Source organism: Coccinella septempunctata, chromosome 8, assembly GCF_907165205.1.
Source record: "Coccinella septempunctata chromosome 8, icCocSept1.1, whole genome shotgun sequence".
NCBI lineage: Eukaryota > Metazoa > Arthropoda > Insecta > Coleoptera > Coccinellidae > Coccinella > Coccinella septempunctata.
Genome location: NC_058196.1, coordinates 18,041,857 through 18,061,817, shown reverse-complemented (window position 1 = coordinate 18,061,817; position 19,961 = coordinate 18,041,857). Strand labels below are relative to the sequence as shown.

Here is a 19,961-nt window from a genome sequence, read left to right as displayed (position 1 = left end):
ATGCCTTGATGATAAAGGACAACAAATACATTATCTTGATGAGATAGACAAAGATGGCTGTCTATGAAGTCTGCGACGAACGAGGAAGGTCGTAAAATTTTATGGGATTTTTATGGCCGGTTGCAGTTGAAGCTCGCCAGTAAGTAGGCGCCTGTAGATCAACAGCTGTTATTTTATAAACAAGCTGATGGAACATTGTTCTTTTCATTGTCTTGTAAGCGCTGTTGCCAAATCGCAAACTCCGCACAAAGCGATTTAAATTTTAAAACCCCATATTTGAAGGATGATGATATGTAGCTACCCCTGCCCATTCCGTCAATTTCGTCAGAGGCTTGGCAACGTTGGCGAACCCAGATACGAATCTTCTATAATAAGTGCAAAGGCCTAATAAGAAACATCAATAAGGCATCACGTCGCTGGAAAACCTCGATCTTGGATCTAGGTACATCAGACAAGTTTTCTAGGAAAGCCCTCTCAATATTGTCTCCATCAGACAAATGTGGCAGGAGCATTGGATAGACCGAAAGGCAAAACTTTAAACTGCCACAAACCCGTTTCAATAATGAGTTTTTTCTTTGTGTTTTGGATCCAAGCCAACCTGCCAACATCCACTCTTCAGATCCAAGTCGAAAAACCAACGTGATCCCGAGAGTGTGTCTTGGGTATCATCAATTCTCGGTAAGCAATAGCTTTCCTTTTTCGTAGCCTCTGATCGAGTTGCCTATAATCTACGCAGAATCTAGTTGACCCATCCTTCATCTTCTTTACTAAGACTATAGGCGATGTCCAGGGGTTATCGGACGGTTCGATTACACCTACTCTCGCCTGGTTTTCAATAATCCTTTTGGACAGAGGAAGACGTCTAGGGTGCTATTGGATAGATTTTATGCTGTAAAACATCGGTCCCTGTTCTTCCGTCAGTGGCAAAAACGTTTGAACCAATTTTATGACTTCGATTAGTTGGTATCGGTCGAGCTCTTGACACTTGACACTTTGAAGTGCAGACTTCTGCAGTACTTAACCCACCCGAAATATAGGTATGCTACTTACATTGGTACACCATGACCAATCACGGTATATTATTTCAACTTTGATCATTATCTCCGTTTCTCTTTGTGCTAGGATGTTGAAATGAAAACTTTATACAGGCAATTTTTTTATAGCAATCCAGTGGAGTAGGTACTATGAGTTTTTCCTACAGGTTTATTTGCTGCAGCAATGAGCTATAACATAAAGTTGTGTTTTTTCCTATGAAAACAGTAGTTTTTGAAATTACTAAGAAATGTTAAAATATTTAGAGATTCAATAGTCATTTCAAACCACTCTCAGGAATCCAAGTTCTTAAAAACTTAACTTTAACGTTAAAAATTTGTGCAGTAAAACTCTCTGCGCGAAAATTTAAAACAGATTTTCGAAATTTCGATTTATAAGGTGTTTTTTATTCGAGGATTCAAACGATTCATAATTTTTTATGATAACCCGGACCTGGATTTTTCTTGCGGTTATTGAATGGTACATTTATGAGCTTTGAAAATGAAACACGTTTGCCAAATATGAAGGAAATATACCAGGTGGTTCGTATGGCTTCAGAAAGAAACGAGCAAAATTCATAAAACATCCTGTATCTCGGCTACGATAGATATAGCCAATAAATGTGGTATCTCCAGAACCACCTCGGTGCCAGGTATCGCATTTCCGTTTCTCAATGAAACAGTATCGGAATTGGCGATTCGTTCTGCATAAGTCTGATCTCTGTCATTTCTTAGAAGTATCATACTTTGTTTGCAGTTCTTATATTCTAAACTATATTTTGAACTTTTCTGTTTCAAAGTCAGAAGAATGTATAATCTAACTTATTTTTACAAAAATCTATTTCGGCATAATCTACAAACAGCTTTTTCTACGCGATACTTGGAAATTTTTTTCTCATCAACAAATCCTTAGGACAATTGAATCATTCTAAAGTAATTCTGGGTTGATCAGAGCAAATTAATGATGTCATTCTCGTTCATGATAAGGAACATAATGCAATCAATATGATGATAATTTCATGATTACGAATGGTGTAATGCTTGTAGAAAAGGAGTTCTTTTAGGCATCTATTAACATAGTAGATCTAGATCCATGTTCCATGCTCATTCATTATTCATAACAAAGTGTAGGGGGTAATTCCGACCAGAGGAATACTACTCTGTCAATTATCTTAATTTCAACAGTGTGATATATTAATAGGAACTTTCAGAAATTCGCTTCCTACAACAAAAAAGGTAATTCAAGGAGTTAGTTTAATAATAGTTTTGATTCTATAAAGAGTGAGGTTATCAATGATCAAAAGTAATGAAATTTTGTTTCACACATACTTGCCGGATAATTTGAGGTCTTTCGGATCACGTTACCAAAATTGTTATTCAATTGAGACATAAAATAGCTTATTTATGAATTTTTAGAACGATATGGCAACGGGAGTCGCCCCAACAGTCACTTTGAATAATGGAAGACAAATGCCCCAGTTAGGTTTGGGAACTTGGTTGGTGAGTAATCAAAAAAAATAATAATAATGAAAATGAATCTTTACTTTACTTTTTTCAGTGCTTAATTGTATGTGCTATTCCATTGTTGCCGAATATCTTGTTTACCTACCTATACAACGGAGAGATGCAATTTTAAATGATGATTCTATACTTTTTTGAATTATTATTTATACCTTCGCAGAATTTTTCACCTTAGAATAATAACTAGTAAGCCCTGCGATCTACCCACCTTTCGGTGGATCCATATTTGAGCACTAATTAAATTGAAAAATCCACAAGCGGAAAAGTCAATCAACGTCCGGCCGTCCAGCTTCAAGAATGACTATTCTATCACGGTCAATACCGTACGTCCGTACGTCTAATATACAGTATATCAACGTCGGTTAATTTTTGCCCTTATTCAAAATAGGATGCCTAAGCGAATAATTAGCTATATGCAAGGAGCGATGAACTAATTTCTTGTCAAGGATTAAGGATTATAATTTATGATTCATAGTCCATCATATGTTTTTTATTCAGACTCAAGGGCGGATCCAGGATTTTTTTCTGGGGGGGGGCACAACGGGCAGACGAGCAAAAAAATCTGCAGTAACTGTGAGAAATGAACATCACTTTTATTTTTAAGAGTTCAAGTATGTATAGAAAGATCCGTCCGTCTGGGGGGGGGGGGCACGTGCCTCCGTGCCCCCCCCTCCTAAATCCGCCCTTGTTCAGACTTCTTGAAGGATTTCTACTCCTGGAGAAATATGAGTATGGCTGACCAGGAAAATTTATGGATATGAATAGAGGGATGAATAAAATATCCTAACATAGTTTTTTTTATACTGAAAGCCCTAGAGTCCCAGCTCAAAGGATTAAATTGAACCACCACTATTCTTTCTAGAATGGAGTGGACTCTTCATTTTACTTTTGATTTGACTTGTTATTCTTTCCCAATTTTTTGAGTTTCCTTCGCCACTCCCACACAAAGACGGTCCTACGGGGGAGTAAAGAGGGTAATTACCCCCCCAGAGCCCACAACGAATTCGATTTTAAAAATTTTATTTATGAAAAAAACCAAGAAAAAACAATATTATGAAAAGGAGAGATTCCTTGTACAATTTCAAGAAAAAAATATGGAACTGCAAATGCTACCTGTAGAGAAACCTACACTACAGGGTGTTATTTGAAGTCTTAATTTGAAATTTCAATTGCTGTTTATTACCTTCCCCAGAAATTCAGTCTAGGACCGCCCTTGCTCCCATACATCTTAGAATCGATCACGTGCGAGCTTAGTCCTTTCATATTGCATATTGTTGATTATGTGCAGCCTTTTTGCCACAATGTATTGCTTTAACATTTCTGATAGATTATTTCTTGGTTTATTTCCACTTATCTTTCAATTGCACATAATACTGAAAGACGTTTGGACAGCGTCCTAACGATAGTGAGCATCTAAGCCAGTCCCAAATACTCCTGCGCCAGTTCCTGTCATGGTATACTCTAAAGTATAAAATCATTTAATAGTATTTTCTCAAGGATTTATGGGGTCGGTTCCCTTTATTAATCCACCATTCTACTTAGCAACGTAGTGAATATTTTCTCGATACTTGTTTTCTCTATTGTCTCATCACTGAGAAGATTCGTCGATGGGAAGTATGTACTTAGTCAGAGAGGCTCAGACTCTCTGATTCCTAATTCTCACATCACCCGTACCTTCTCTGGATTTTCTTAGGACGGCCTCAAGGGTTAATCGATTTATCCCCAGGTGAAGAGTAATGAAATCTATAATAATCTCTAATGCCCTAGATAACTTAGTGCGTAATATGGGCTTATCTACTGCGGTATCATCCTGCAAGAGCCCCCAGAAGAAGCATCTGATAAATAGTATACATAACTTCTAAGGAAGGACCATGGAGCATTCGTATTTAAAAACTACATTATTAGGATAGACCACCAAATAAAGTTTCAGGAGGATGTTATACAATCAATATTTTTAATAGTTTGCATATATGAAAATGAGAAACTATTTCATGCAGCTTTGTAATAGTTAATTATACAACAAATTCATTTCTTCGAATGAATAAACATTTATAACTCACTTGTTGTATACAAAATTTCAATCCATTCTCAAACGTCAACATGGAATAAAATATTCAACTCGAACGTTGAAACGTTGAGTGCATTATTCATGAAAAAAGAGTTATGAAGATGTTATGAAATTTTCCAGTTGCGTTTGATCGTATGAATTTTTTTCAATTGAAATAAGACAACTTATTATAGATATAAATATGATATTATTATTATACCTTAGTCTCTGGAAGGCGAAGCGAAGGAAGCCGTAAAGTACGCCATAGACATCGGCTACCGCCACATTGACTGCGCCATGCTGTATGGCAACGAAAAAGAAATCGGGGAAGCAGTCAGGGAGAAAATAGCTGATGGCACCGTCAAACGAGAAGACCTCTTCATCACCACGAAGCTGTGGAACATGTTCCACGAGTACGAGCAAGTAGTGCCGACCTGCAAAAAGTCTCTCGAGAACCTGGGTTTAGACTACGTCGATTTGTACCTCATCCACTGGCCGGTGGCTCAGAAGTTGACTGAAATAGATCCGCTAAATCCATTCGGCCTAGGTAATGCAGTCATCATCAAGCACGATTTCACAGAAACCTGGAAGGGTATGGAGGAGTGCGTTAGGCTAGGCTTGACCAAGAGCATCGGACTGTCGAACTTCAACAGTGTGCAAGTCTTGAGGATTTTGGACGTGGCGAAGATAATGCCAGTTACAAATCAGGTAAGTAATAGGTAAGTCGATTTTTAGAGTGAATTTCCATTTACTCCGCATGGTGTAGGTACGTATTGGACATGCGGGTAAAAAAACCTAAAACTTGATACAAGAGTTCATATTTTCCAAATTGAGCGGAAAATCCTAAATTCAGACTCGAGCAAGATTCAAACCAGTCAAATTACTCATTATGGGCCATCGAGATAGATAACGATAGAGAAAATCTTCAACATGTTGTAACGGCTTTAATCTCGAGCGCCAGCTATTTTTCAATAAGGGAGAAATAGCAAACCCACCCAGGTATCTACTAGCCGGAGACAGAGTTCGAGGCTATCTAAGGTGGTAGCGATAACAAGTACTTTAAAACCGAATTTATTACAATAATCTAAATTACAGTGAACCATGCAATGATCTCCAAGTCAAGAAATACATACAGCTGATAATCCAGTTCAAAATGTGGAAAACAGAAATGCAACAATTAATCTGTCACGGTGGTCAGAAATTCAAAATCAACACAGTGAAATTAATGAATTAAACAACATTCAAATTAATTATATTCAGTCAAAATATCAGGTATTAGAAAGAAAGTAATCAATAGCGGTCACTTTGATTCCTTCTGAGACAATAAGGGATGTACGGGGTTTACAAAAAGTTTTCAGTAACCGGTTGTCTCAGAAAGATCCAAGTCTCTGTAATCGGTTAATTTAGCGATGGGTTTGATTCCTAGCACTTTCAGTGATTTTCAGTGTACAGGCCAATCAGATTTGAAACTATTCAATAAACGGGACGGGGTTGAATCAGGTGAAACACAATGCAACAATTTACAGGATAACGAGGTAGTTTATCGTGGTCTCTCCATGGCAACCTTGGGTGTACACGCCAAGCATTACCAGCAGAAAGACTTCGAGACCTCTGCCGATTGGTTTCCGTCACCAGAGAGCCAGGCGACAGAGGTCTGCGGTAAACGGGAAAACTAAACGGAACACAACAGGGATAGGCTACTATGGTCTTTCCGTGGCAACCTTAGGTGTTCACGCCAAGCATTACCAGCGGAACGACTTCGAGACTTCCGTCGGTTGGTCTTGGTTCACCAGAGAGCCAGACGACAGAAGTCTGCGTTAAACAGGAAAACGAAAACGGAAAACAACAGGTGTGGGACGGGGTAGGCTACTGTGGTCTTTCCAACCGTGAGTGTACACGCCAAGCATTACCAGCGGAAAGACTTCGAGACTTCCGTCGATTGGACTTGGTTCACCAGAGAGCCAGGCGACACAAGTCTGCGTTAAACAGGGGGATTGGAAATAAGGATTAACACAATTAAACAAATAAAGAAATGCAACTTTGAATCACTAAGTATGCAGTATGAAGAAAAGAATTACGGTTTGTTCCGGTTACACCACTAGCAGAAAAAAAAACGTATCGCAGGATTCTCGAATTTAGAAAATTATAATGGATCAAATCAAGAGCTGAATAAAGAATCAAGTCAAGAGCTGAATAAAGAATCAAATCAAGAGCTGAATAATGAACAATTGAATTACTACAGAGTACAGAATAAGATGAAAGACTACCCACCCAATCATGAATAATTGCCGAATAATGAATCACGTATGTCTAGTGGTGCGGCCTATTTATCAACTTTCCAACATGTGGACGGTCATGTGACCAAAATTGCATCCAAAAATGCGGTATTCTCGAATATTCTAGGTGGTGGTTATCTCTTTATCGGTAAAAGAAACTGTCGTTATCTGCAATCCACGTTGTTTTATGCTGAATCCATCAAATCAACGGTGTTTTTGTGGACGGAAAAGCAACGCCGAATGCAGACAGCACTTTTTCTTTGTTTTGGATTATTGCGGCGGATTACTAATGGAAATTTCAATTATATGGAATTTGAATTCATTAATCAGGATTCCGAAAAATATGTCTAAAATGAAACGTAATATCTGAATTGAAACTGAAATCTCCATCAGACGGTGTTGCATTGGTTCAACTGGAAAATTCAGGAAAACGGACATTTAAAACGAGGCTTGATTTTTACTGGAACAATCAAGTATCGTTACAATCTGCCATGTTGACAACCATTTTGCTCAGTGGCGGATTTACATATTTGTTCCATAGGAATAGTTGCAAAAAATTAAGGGGGTGATTCTTCGTCAGAAAATAGGGTGGACCTTTAATTTGAAATTTTCTTTTGTGAGTCCCCCTGCTTAGTTATAGCCCGAAAAGCTGTTTTTAATTTTTTTCTAGAGAATCGAAAAACTGACAAGAATGAAATCAAGCAGATATTTTATGCGGGGTACAAATTTTCGGTGCTGTTCCTCTATGATTGAAAGTGCTAGAAAAAGCCACTCCTAAACATTGTTCCGCAAGAAACTTTTTTCCATATCCATATTTCAAAATAAAAGATTGATTTTGGATAGCTTGATCAATTCTTAACAAATAAAGTCTCTTGTAGTTTCTTGGGAAAATTCGCTGTTTTTCAGGAATTAAAAGAAACCGTAAACAAAGTGCATATCGAATATTTCTGTGTTTGTGCACACAGTCATCTTGATGGGTATATAAGACATGAATCTCAAGAAGATTTTTTGAAAATGGATTAAGTTATCCAAAATTAATTTTTTATTATAAGATATGAATATCGAGAAAGTTTCTTGCGAAGCTAGGATCAGGAATGGATTTTTCTACCCCTTTCTATCATAGAGAAACAGAACCAAAATGTTTGATTTAATACGTGAAAGTTTATTGAATTTCAATAAAAAAAATCGAAAACTGCTTTTCGGGTGCCATCTTTAGGGGGCTGTTTCTAGACAGGGGCACCTTCCCTACTTTTAGAATCAACCCCTGAATTGTTTGCAACTATTCATATTATATTATGTATGATATGGCCACAATCTAACTGACGATGACAATAAAGTAGGAACGTAATTCATAAAACTCTCTCCTAGGGTTTCATAAAGCTTGATCAGGGAATCAACGCTTGATTGACCAACAGAAGACGTCAATTTGTTTTCAATCGATAATTCGGTCATGATCATTCATAATATCATTCTCGTATCAAATTATGTTTATACGTACATTAAATTATTCTCAATTGCTACTTGTTCAATATATTCAGCAATGAAAAGGTTTCAGTGATTTCGTTTTAGAAATCAAGCGTTGATCGCACATTCAACGTTTTTTAAAACCCGCTGTTAAAATATCTTTCTGCAATGTCGTCATACGAAATTTTGTTCATTAGTTCTGACTTTATACACAAAAGAGCCAATGCTTTCAGCTTTTCTTGGCTGTGGTTCTTAGGTACCTAACTTTTCACTTTTTTCAAGCAAAAAAAAACTTCTCTCACCCGAACAATTAGTCGATGGTGTATAAAGGGTAGGCAAAATTCGTTGTCTACTGAGGGAAACTCGAGAACTATGGCAGCTGGAAGAAAACGGATGACACATTCTCGAGCTCTTTTTCAGAGAAACAAAGAATGGTGAAAACCGTTTTTGAGTTTTAGCGAAAAACTAAATTTTGACGATTTCGAAAAGTTCTCATAACTTTTTTGTCTTTGAAGTTACAGATCTGAAACTTGAACCTTCTACAGACCCTTATTTACGTAGAATCCACTGACGAGCACCAAATATTTTTTCATTTCGAAACATTAGGTGAACTTTCGTTTTTTTAAATGCAAACTTTCATTGAATTTGTCATTTTTGAATTGAAAAAAAGATTCTGTCAGTAGAATCTACGTATAAAAGTGACTAAGAAGGTAAGTTTCAGATATGTAACTTCAAACACAAAAAAGCTATGAGAACTTTTCGAAATCGTCAAAATCCCAATTTTTGGTTATAACTCAAAATCCAGAAGTGATAGACCGGTTCTGTTTTCAGATGTGGATTAGTCATGAAGAAAGAGCGCAAGAATGTGTCATCTGTTTTCTTCTAGCTGCGATAGTTCTCGAGATTCCCTCAGTAGGCAACGAATTTTGTCCTCCTTGTAAATAGAGCCATAGATACGAACTTCTGGACAAACAATTCTTGAATTGTGTTTTCGTAGGAACCGAAGAAACACATCCCAACGATTAGAATCTGGCTTCACCAAAATTTTTCACCCTCACGAAGTTTCAGTATAGAGTCCAAAGCGGGCGAAATAAGAGTGAAACAGGAAAATAGTAATGATGCACTACTTGTTTAGTTTTTTTTTTATATTTAGGAAAAATCAGATGTTGATAAATATTAAAATATCTATCAAAATCCAAATATTTCAGTTACTATAATAAGTGCAAACAAAATTGTCCCTGAATTTGCCGCCCCTTGAAATCTGCCGCCCTAGGCTGCAGCCTACTCAGCCTCTATGGTAAATCCGCCACTGATTTTGCTTGCCTGTGGGCTCGTTGGCGTCATAGACAACCTATAGATGCGCAACTCTCTGTCTGAATTTGTTTCCTTATAGAGCGACATCTATTGAGTTTTTTCATTTTTCGCCGGCATGATTTTGGCAGCGTGGCTCCCAGAATTACAGATGCCTACTGAACTGCCAACGCATTTGGTTTGAATTTTAACACCTCAAGATTGAAATTTCGGTCGCGTATCATCACAAATTTATGCCGAAAATAATATTTCCGACATAAATTAGTAATGATGCGCAGCAGATTTGAAACTCGCCCTGAAAATTTCAATTTGTAGATTTGGTGACATCCGATTGGACAAATTTCTCGATAGGAATAATAGAAGATAATAACTCCTCATATTGGGCTTGAAACTCCTCAACATCTACTAGCTCCCTGAGTTCTTCCTTAATTTTGAATTGGATTATTAAAAAGAGTTATTTTGGCGAGGATATTTGGAGTTGAGCGATGAAAAATAGTATTAAATGTTCAGAAGGGTCTCACCAATTTTGTGGGTATATAGCTATACCTATGCCTTAATTACTTCCAAGCAATCCAAATATTCATTATAATATCTATCATCGTTTTTCAGGCTAAATATCCCGCCACAAACGGTTTCCTCAAATCATGTTTTACGACAAAAGTTTTGACTTCCATCACTTCCATCATGTTGTTTTTATTCTTCTTCTTCTCTCTCAACCGAAGTTGCTGGTTATTAGTATTGAACTGATATTCGTGAAGAAATCTACTCTAAGATATCTATTCTTCGATACTTATAAAGAAAAAACCTGTTCTTTCAGATCGAAGTGAATCCCCATCTGAATCAGAAAAAACTCATTAAGTTCTGTAAAGATCGCAATATCGTCATCACAGCCTATAGTCCATTTGGTTCCCCAGCGAGGACATGGGCCAAGCCAGGACAACCAGAGATAGCGTTCGATCATCCTACTTTCGTTAAGATTGGGGAAAAATACGGAAAGACTTCGTCGCAGGTGATTTTGCGTTACCTTATAGATATTGGAACTGTCCCCATACCTAAATCAACGAATAAAGAGAGATTGAAATTGAATTTGCACGTTTTCGACTTCAAACTGGACGAGGACGATATTTCAGCCATAGATGCCATGAATATGGACCATAGAGCAGTACATGCCCTGGATCTTGTTGAGTCCGACGATTATCCTTTCAAAAATGTTGAATTTTGAAGAAACATCAATAAGTCTACAGTATATAATAAGACAGGAATAACGTACACGTATATAATATATATAATGAGACACGAATAACTTTTAATAACTTCTTATGTACTAAATCTAAATTTTCTTCATAGCACTGATAATGTAGGAATAATATTTGTAGATATAACAACACTTGTTTCCTTATTTTTTTTCTACAAATCCTTGTCCATGCGTGGCTATCCAGCTTCCAACGTCTTATTTTGTTCAAATTCGGTACATAATTCGTAAACCGAGTAGGGTACGTTTCTTCGTTGGTTTTCGGAGAACGGCATATTTGTCTACTCTACAGTGACTCTATCAAACACAAGTGGCGATAATTGTGGTCTCGTTTTTCATCGTTTTAGCAAGAATATGGCGGATTTGGTCACGTGACGTGACGTGAGCCAATCCGCATTAAGAATTAGAGATCATAGCATTGAAATCTGTGCTTCTAAGCCGCCATATTCTTGCTAAATTTCCAATTGTCGCCACTGTGTTTGATAGAGACTGAGTTTGATAGAGTTTGATAGAGTCACTGTAGTCTACTCTATGGAGAACGAAATTTTATAGAAAACCGTTGTAGTACATATACAGTGACCACTATCTGTAATATATCAATTAAGTTTGCAGCCGTAACAGTAGATGGCGCGAAGTGTAGTAATTTCGACAATTTTGTACAGTGACTCTAACATGGTGGTAGAGGAAGAGGAGGGAGCATATCCACAGAGACAAACTCTGTCTCTGATATCCATATCTTTTAGAGTTCACTGCCATATCCATATTTGCGCCATATTTGTATAGGTAAATTGTGGCGGGAATATGGTTTATTTGAATATCTCCATTTCGCAGTTTCTTCCACACAACGTGTGGATAAAGAAAGGTACAAGATTGAGAGCAAAACGCACGGACAGGTCAATTATTCTTGCTGAGACGGTGCAACTCACCTAAACGGCAAAAAATTTCACCGTAAATAACAATTTTTTTTTACTTCACCCTGTATAATGTAAATATTAATGACGTCAACAGTAAGATTGCATTCGATAAGGTGTTCAATTGAAAACTGAAATGGACCTGTCCAGGCATATTTATTGAAAACATTCAATATCACAGTTATTAATTGTGTTTCTTACGTTATCTACACACTGTATATTATTTATTTTATTCTAATTCTGCATCAAGAGGCGTAAAAAGTATTACAATCGGGAAATGAGAATATGAAGACGCCCAATGTTAATTTACTTACAGGGTGGGCAAAATTGTTGATACCAGAATTACAACTTTTTCAACCCAACGCCACCCAACGGGATAGAGGAAAATGCATGGCATATTACGGTCGTCTTTTTTCGAGAACCTAATAATGCCATCAACTGCATTACTCTATCTTCTTTTGTTTTCAAGTTATAGGTCAAAATTAAAATTTCAATTTTGGTCATTATCTCCGTTTCTGTTTGCTAGGATGTTGAAACGAAAACATTATACAGACACTTTTTTATAGCAATCCAGTGGCGTACTATGATTTTTTCCAGCAGGTATATTTGCTGAGTTATAGCATGAAGATGTGTTTTTTCTTATGAAAACAGTAGTTTAAAATGAGTTAGAAAGATTGAGGGTGATGTATAATATATTTCTGAAACGGTGAAAAAATGACGATTCTTTCTAAGTCATTTCAAACTACTGTTTTCATACGAAAAAGCACAACTTTATGTTATAGCTCAGCAATTAACCCTGTAGGAAGAAATGATAGTGAGCCACTGGATTGCTATCAAAAAAGTGTCTGTATTGTGTTTTCATTTCAACATCCTACCTCAAACAGAAACGGAGATAATGACGATAGTTGAAATCGTCCAAATTTAAATTTTGGCCTATAATTCAAAAAAAAAAAAGAAGATAGAGGAATGCAGTGATGGCATTATAAGTTTCTCAAAAAAGGACGACATCAATGCCAAAATCATTTTTCTCTATCTCATTGGGTTAAAAAGTTGTAGTTCAGGGATATAATTTTGCCCACCCTGTATAATAATTTACTGAGACCCTGTAGGTACGGGTTCTTACACAATTAGATTCTTCATATATCGATTTCAAAAGTATGGAAAGTAATGAAACGATATATTGAAATAAAAAGATTAGAAAGTCATTTCTCTCGTCCAAATCTATATTAATAAAAGAGGATCTATGGTTTACTTCAAAATGCTTTATTGTTCAAACGATCGCACCAAATTGGACAATTCTTTTTTTGTTGTGTTTATTATTGTTAGGGCAAGGTTTACATAACAAAATATTCCCAAAAAAAATTGTACAGAACAGAAAAAAAGGCATTCCTTTTTCTTACGACCAATCGAGCAATCACGATGAGTTAGTTATTATTATCTACCCTAGAAATAATTTCGATGGCAAAACTAGGTTTGCCGGGTCAGCTAGTACTAAATATTTTCTGTACGAAGACTAAAATGATTAGGTCAGAGACAACCTGATTAGGTTAAAAAATAAAGGTCTCTGATTAGGTTGAAAAGTAGGTTTATGGATTTTCCTTCTACTTGTCTAAGCATCTTGATGAATGGTCCTTATTCGAAAAATCCCTATAATAAATACCAAACAGGGGCCCATTACAACCAACACAATAAAAAGCTTCTACTGTATCAACCTCACCAGAAATAATTTATTTTTCCGTTATCCTCAGCCCACTTCAGAACGTGCTACACTTCAAAACAGAAAATCTGAAATCGAGCCCCAAGCCGCATCATTCGCCCAAACGGGAATCTTATTATCATATCTTTTGTCCTGACAACAAGATACAAAAGACTCGTGCTGAAGCTAAAAAACGCACACATTGCAACGAGAATATGACCCTCCTGTGACGGATGTATTCAAATCATATCAGGTGAGGTATGAACTTCCGCAAAAAAAACGGGACTTACGTAAAAAACCGGAGGGGTGGCGGTATCCTTACCCGCAGACAGGGGGCCTATATTCAGCACGGGCCAAATCATAAATTTCGGTGAAATGTTTGCCGGTAAAAAAGTCGAATTGATGTGTCACAATGCGGTTTAAAGCTTCTGTCCCAAGCGTTAAGCATAAATTTGTCGTTTTATAACTCGACTCATAATTTTTTGTTTTCTCTGTATTAATGTTCGATTGAATAGTAATTAATTAATTAATAATTTCACACTAAGATATCAGAAAATACAATAAATATACAGGGTGTCCCGGTTAAGATGATAGAGGATCGCGAAAAACCCCTATATGTATATTCTAGCAGATCTAGATTCTGTTGTACAGGGTGGGCAAAATTGGTGATACCTGAATTACAACTTTTTCAACCCAACGGGATAGAGGAAAATGCATGCCACATTGCGGTCGTCTTTTTTCGAGAAACTAATAATGCCATCAACTGCATTCCTCTATCTTCTTTTGTTTTCGAGTTATAGGCGAAAATTAAAATTTCAACTTTGGTCATTATATCCGTTTCTGTTTGAGCTAGGATGTTGAAATGAAAACATTATACAGACACTTTTTCGATAGCAATCCAGTGGCGTACTATGCTTTTTTCTAACAGGTATACTTGCTGAGCTATAACATAAAGATGTATTTTTTCTTATGAAAACAGTAGTTTAAAATGACTTAGAAAGAATGAGTGCGATGTATGATATATTTCTGAATCGGTAAAAAATGTCGATTGTTTTTAAGTCATTTTAAACTACTTTTTTCATAAGAAGAAACACAACTTTATGTTATAGCTCAGCAAATGAACCTGTAGGAAAAAAATCATAGTACACCACTGGATTGCTATCAAAAAAGTGTCTGTATGTCTTCATTTCAACATTCTAGCACAAACAGAAACGGAGATAATGACCAATGCAGAAATCGCCCAAATTTAAATTTTGGTTTATAACTCAAAAACAAAAGAAGATAAAAGAATGTAGTTGATGGCATTATTAGTTTCTCAAAAAACGACGACATGAATGGTACATTCATTTTTCCTCTATCTCGTTGGGTTAAAAAGTTGTAATTCAGGTATCACCAATTTTGCTCATCCTATACAGGGTGTTTTTCAGATTTGAACAGAAATTGAAAACAACTCCATGTGCTGAACGGAATCGCTAATTTATTCGAAATTTGGAAAGAAGATAGCTTCCATGAACTTCCAGAAAACTTCAATCAAGTGTCATTTGATTTGCAGGACCGTATCAGATGTATTTGGACAATTCTTAAAAGTTTGTGAAATCGCCCTGTACAGGGTGGGCAAAATTGGAGATACCTGAATTACAACTTTTTAACCCAACGAGATATAGTATTTATAATGTTATTTATTTAAATTTCGACTTTGAACTTGGAACTTTGTTAAATTTCAACTTTGAACTCGGAATTTAACTGAATTCCGACTTCAAAGTCAGAATTTAACGAAAAATATTATTAAAATATTATGTGGCCCTTCTACGCCTTCGTACTTCCTTTAAAAATTATAAGCCTATAAGAAATTTATATTTTATTTGGATTAGGCTTATAATTTTTTCTTCAAATCTTCAGATCTTATGATGGTATTCTTCTTTCATCTGTAAGCCAATCTGTGAATTTTCAGGAGCTTATGGGAACATTGCAATTCTGGACGTTTTTAGTGATCTGTAGCTTACCAGGAATCCGTAACTATTTACGATAAGTAGTTCAAACGTAACACTTTAAAGAAGATAGTTACAGAAACATTTCCTGAATTGCATTATTTACGAATCTGTCATTCGGACACTGACCGATTGATTGTACGTTACATATTTGTAACTTACAGATGAAAAGCAGAATACATCATTAATCTGATTAAAGATTAATAAAAAGAACTGTTGGTTATAGACATTATTATCTACCCCTTTTCGCTAATAATAAAATACCAACATGGATAATAACCATTAATCTGATTAAAGATTAATAATAATAATAATAATAATAATAATGTTTATTTCAAAGTATGTCACAAGTACATGGTAAATGCACATTAAATGAAACAACGTCAAAAACCTTACACCCTATCTGTCTAGGTAATCTCCAATAATAAAAAGAACTGTTGGTTATAGACATTATTATCTACCCCTTTTCGCTAATAATAAGAAACCAACATGGACAATAACAAATTATATAAAAGATAACCATTAACTCAACAGTTTTTCCTCACAGTCGAGAGAGACAACATATCCTTCTGTTAAGATTTTTGGAATCGCTAATAAAATGCGTTTAGACACAGTAGAAACATAAGTTAAATTCGGCATATATTCTGGCCTTGGGTGCGTATATCCAACAGCCCAACAGAATGTTTATTTGCTTATAAAAAATATATGAACTTGTTCTCATAGTTTCATTTTTTTCATGAGTCCTACTATACAGAATTTCCATTTCGTCCATTGCCATTTATTGTTGTTGAAAAATGATGTTCGGGGTAGTCATCATCCATCCGCAGACGTAACGGCCATTCAATTGGTCCTCACAGCATTTTGATGGGGCAGTAATTGATATTTATGAAATGAGAAGTGTGTTATACATATCTTTATCGAGATCGTCACTTAATGGATCCATTTTTTAAACAATTCGTCCTGCAAAGCGGGAGGGTCAGCTTCAATTGAAATTAAATAGAATACTTTGATGTTATAAAATGAATATTTTGTTAATTTATTACTTATTATTATTATGTTATTTATTAACTTTTCAGGAAGATGCAATTTCTGCAAACAGGAATGATAGATGACAGATGACATTGACTTAGCGTGCCAACAAATCTATGGATGTGGAAAAATGTTCGGCCTATCTCAGGTCTTCAATATATTATTTTAAAATCGAAGATTTCATATCTCGAATAACGATTCCGTCACAAATATGAGTCGTTTGTCAAAAAGTGCCTTTGTTTAAAAAGAAATCGACGTTTCAGAAATACTGAACTTATTCGTTACCTACTTTTCGAAAGCATAGTAAAAATATACCGAAACTCGATCTAGACGTTTTAGCAGAACATAATTAACTCCCTGAAAATTCCTCGACCCCTTACAACCCTCCGTGCAAACTCTCTCTTCTGACCGTATCTCGACATGCATATATCAAAAACGGTCAACAAAAGACCGGACCGTTTGACCCATTTAACTGTAACCGTTTTTAGGTAGACCCTTCGAAAAAAATGTGTTAGGCATTCATCGACAGAAAAGTATCGAACACGTCCAAAATGAGAAAAGATTATCGATGAAGGCCTCCGTATCGGCAAGTCCGTGCATTTTTTATGGGCCGGCTGCAGGCAATTTACGTCCTGCGTGCACCCTTTATGTGGACCACGTCTAGAGAAGGGCCATAAATTAAGGCAGAAGTGGACATGGGCCAGTGCGAGGGGCCGCATGCAGTTCGGCTTGCAACTGCCATTTTCTACACGCGTTGTCGATTCGCACTAGAGGCTGCTGCCCCTTTCAGCTACATTTATTGCCGTTTGGGATGTATGTGGCGAATGTTCCATTTTGTTGGGGAAATGTCTGGAGATCATCAAATAATAATGTGGATGTGGGTGAATCATTTGCTGTTCGTCTGGAGGACATTACTCAAGTTGGCCGGATGGTGGTAGAATGAGATTGAATTTCTTTCATTCGCTCCTCTCTATACACTACCAGTTTTCAAATTTTTTGGTTTTGGATATGTCAGAATCATGAAGATTGCGAATTACTGAGGTAATAGCTGGTTTCACAAATCATGCCCTCAATTTCTGATTAAATTGGGAAAATAGCACTTGATAAAAAGCAAACGATCTTCAAATACCAAATAGGTATCAAAATTTGATGGGGTATGTCGCAGATTAAAGAACGGTTGCCGATTGGCATTCTATATTTCTATTAATTCGTTTGTTGAAAATGTACATTTCAATTTTTTAAATAATGAACATGATGATAGAAAATCAAAATATAATTTCCGAAACGTTGGCTATCGTGAAAGTTTGATCCTCGTAAAAAAGAATTTGTCTTTGACTTGTACTTATATTCCAACAGAAGAGTCCCGAGATCGAAAGAAACACCTTTTCCTTTTATCATTTTTTCCAGTTCGGCTCGGTTTGAAATATAGTTATAGACTGTTTTATGAGTATCCTTAAAAAATGTTATTTTAAGTTTATATCGATTTGGAATGATTAATCTTATGATCTTAATAGATGTTTGCAAGCAGAATTCGTTAATGAGACACGTCCGAGTAATGAAGAATTCGTTAATGCTATCGAAAATGAAGAACAAATCAAGCGAAGAATATTCAACATTTATTGTGAACGAAATTGTAGTAATTCATTGATCGAAGGTGAAAATGGTATACTTAAAATTTGGAAATCAGTGTCAGGTTTTTAGCAATAGCATAGCTTATTAATGGATTATTGATGGAAAAAAATGGCAATGGAAAAAATTGTGAAGGAGTTTTTACTCGAGTTTTTATTTAATCCGAAGAATCTTCAGAATATATGTATGTGCAAGACCTTCCTGCATATACATGGTGAATCGTGACCTGACACTGATGTCTGAAGTTTTTCCAAACATTAAATATAAATATACCATTTTAACATTGGGAATAAGCTGCTATATTAGGAAAAGAAGCATAAATTAAGTTTTTCCATTTCATTAGAGTCCATCACGAAATATCTTGAAAAATAATATGAAAAAAGAGTAGGTGCAATATTCACTAAAAAAGTATTGCACAATCAAAAAATTAAAGTCACTTTCGCAAAAGATTTGCACAACCTGTATATTCAGAATTTTGTATATTATACCAGAGACAGTTTGTCTCTGATTATACTCTTCCTATAGAATATCCTTTCCACCACTCAACCAAAAGTTTATTTTCTATATTTCGGGGAGAACAAATTGTGCGGAAGAACAAAATGTGTGCTACTTCTCCTCCTCATGTTTGGTAAATAAAACCTAATTTATGAGATGTCAATAAGAGAACCATATTGGTGACGATGAGATGCAAAATGAGCCACGTATTTCAGTGCCGTAGATTCATAATTTTTCAGTTTTTTCACTTGACTGACGAATATTCAACGAAGGGTGTAGATGAAGTACAAATCACGAATTTATTGATAATCGTATATTCTAAGAAGTATGTTTGATAACCAAATGAAGGGAGTAGACTCGCTCCAAATATAATTTTGTGTGTTTTTTGTCGTTTCAAAACACAAGCACTCTTCATAAAATGTGACCTCGCCCATTATGCGTACATTTTGAAATAACCAGAAATTGATAAAGTAATGAATCTTGTAACAAACCGCAAATAACGACCCTACAGGAATCAAGCTTCCATATAATGAAAAAGTTGATAAAAGAAATCCATCGAATAACTCAGTCATCCTTAGAATTAAAGGGTCTATTTATTTCTAGCATAAAAAATTAGGATTGCCATTCAAAAAACTCAATTTACTTTCACCACTCGTAGGCATGACAAACTGATCAATCTAACATGTAAAGTTGCTTAATTTGATATAAAAATTTGATCTGCTGAGGAATTTTTCACGATATAGTAAATAAGGAGGATATATTTTGACCTGTTTTCCCATTCTTCAATACATAAATGTATAGCCGATGTGGAAAATAAATATTATTTGATTTGATTTGATCAATTTTGTGCGTTCTTATTACTTTATTGGATAGAAATGAGGTAAATTCCTAAAATATCATAAGTAGGAAATTAATTAATTATCAAATTTTTTTACACTAACGAATTTTCTTAAAATAAGGATAACCTCAAAACATTCACCGCGGAAAATTTTCCAGCAATAATTTGCGCTCGTGTTATGTTCGGTAAGGAAATTTCATCCCTCAAGTATAAATTAAACCTGACTGTGATTTTTTTAATTGATTGTTGGGATGGTCAGATATTCCAAACTTCGATCTGAAATTTGAAAACAAATTACAAAGTTATATACTAATAATTATAATATAAATGATGGCTTTCTATTGCTGAACTTCTAATCAGAGTGCAGTTATACAAGGAAATATATTCTGTAAGAAATCGATTAGTAACGCCACTGATTTCGGAACTCAAGATCACAACCGAAGGAGCTGAAACGTCTCTTGCTATTTCATTAA

General features: G+C 35.7%; 1 protein-coding gene across 2 annotated transcripts; it reads left to right on the top strand.

Moving 5' to 3' along the window:
• Window positions 1–2,094: 2,094 nt before the first annotated feature.
• Window positions 2,095–10,919, top strand: LOC123319335 (aldo-keto reductase family 1 member B1-like). Of its 2 annotated transcripts, none has more exons than XM_044906249.1 (4): window positions 2,095–2,266; window positions 2,446–2,531; window positions 4,825–5,307; window positions 10,468–10,919. In XM_044906249.1, exons 2-4 carry the CDS (start codon window positions 2,454–2,456, stop codon window positions 10,870–10,872), a joined length of 966 nt encoding a protein of 321 aa, XP_044762184.1. In that variant the 5' UTR covers window positions 2,095–2,266; window positions 2,446–2,453; the 3' UTR covers window positions 10,873–10,919. The 2 variants fall into 2 exon arrangements, with proteins under 2 accessions (XP_044762184.1, XP_044762183.1); XM_044906248.1 differs by having other exon boundaries at window positions 2,095–2,267; window positions 2,450–2,531.
• Window positions 10,920–19,961: the final 9,042 nt, after the last annotated feature.

Excerpts from the sequence above, each read along its gene's own strand:
- LOC123319335 (XM_044906249.1), top strand. The coding sequence starts at position 2,454 with ATGGCAACGGGAGTCGCCCCAACAGTCACTTTGAATAATGGAAGACAA. Across the intron at positions 2,532-4,824 it reads TAGGTTTGGGAACTTGGTTG|TCTCTGGAAGGCGAAGCGAA; the intron begins GTGAGTAATCAA and ends ATTATACCTTAG. Across the intron at positions 5,308-10,467 it reads TAATGCCAGTTACAAATCAG|ATCGAAGTGAATCCCCATCT; the intron begins GTAAGTAATAGG and ends CTGTTCTTTCAG.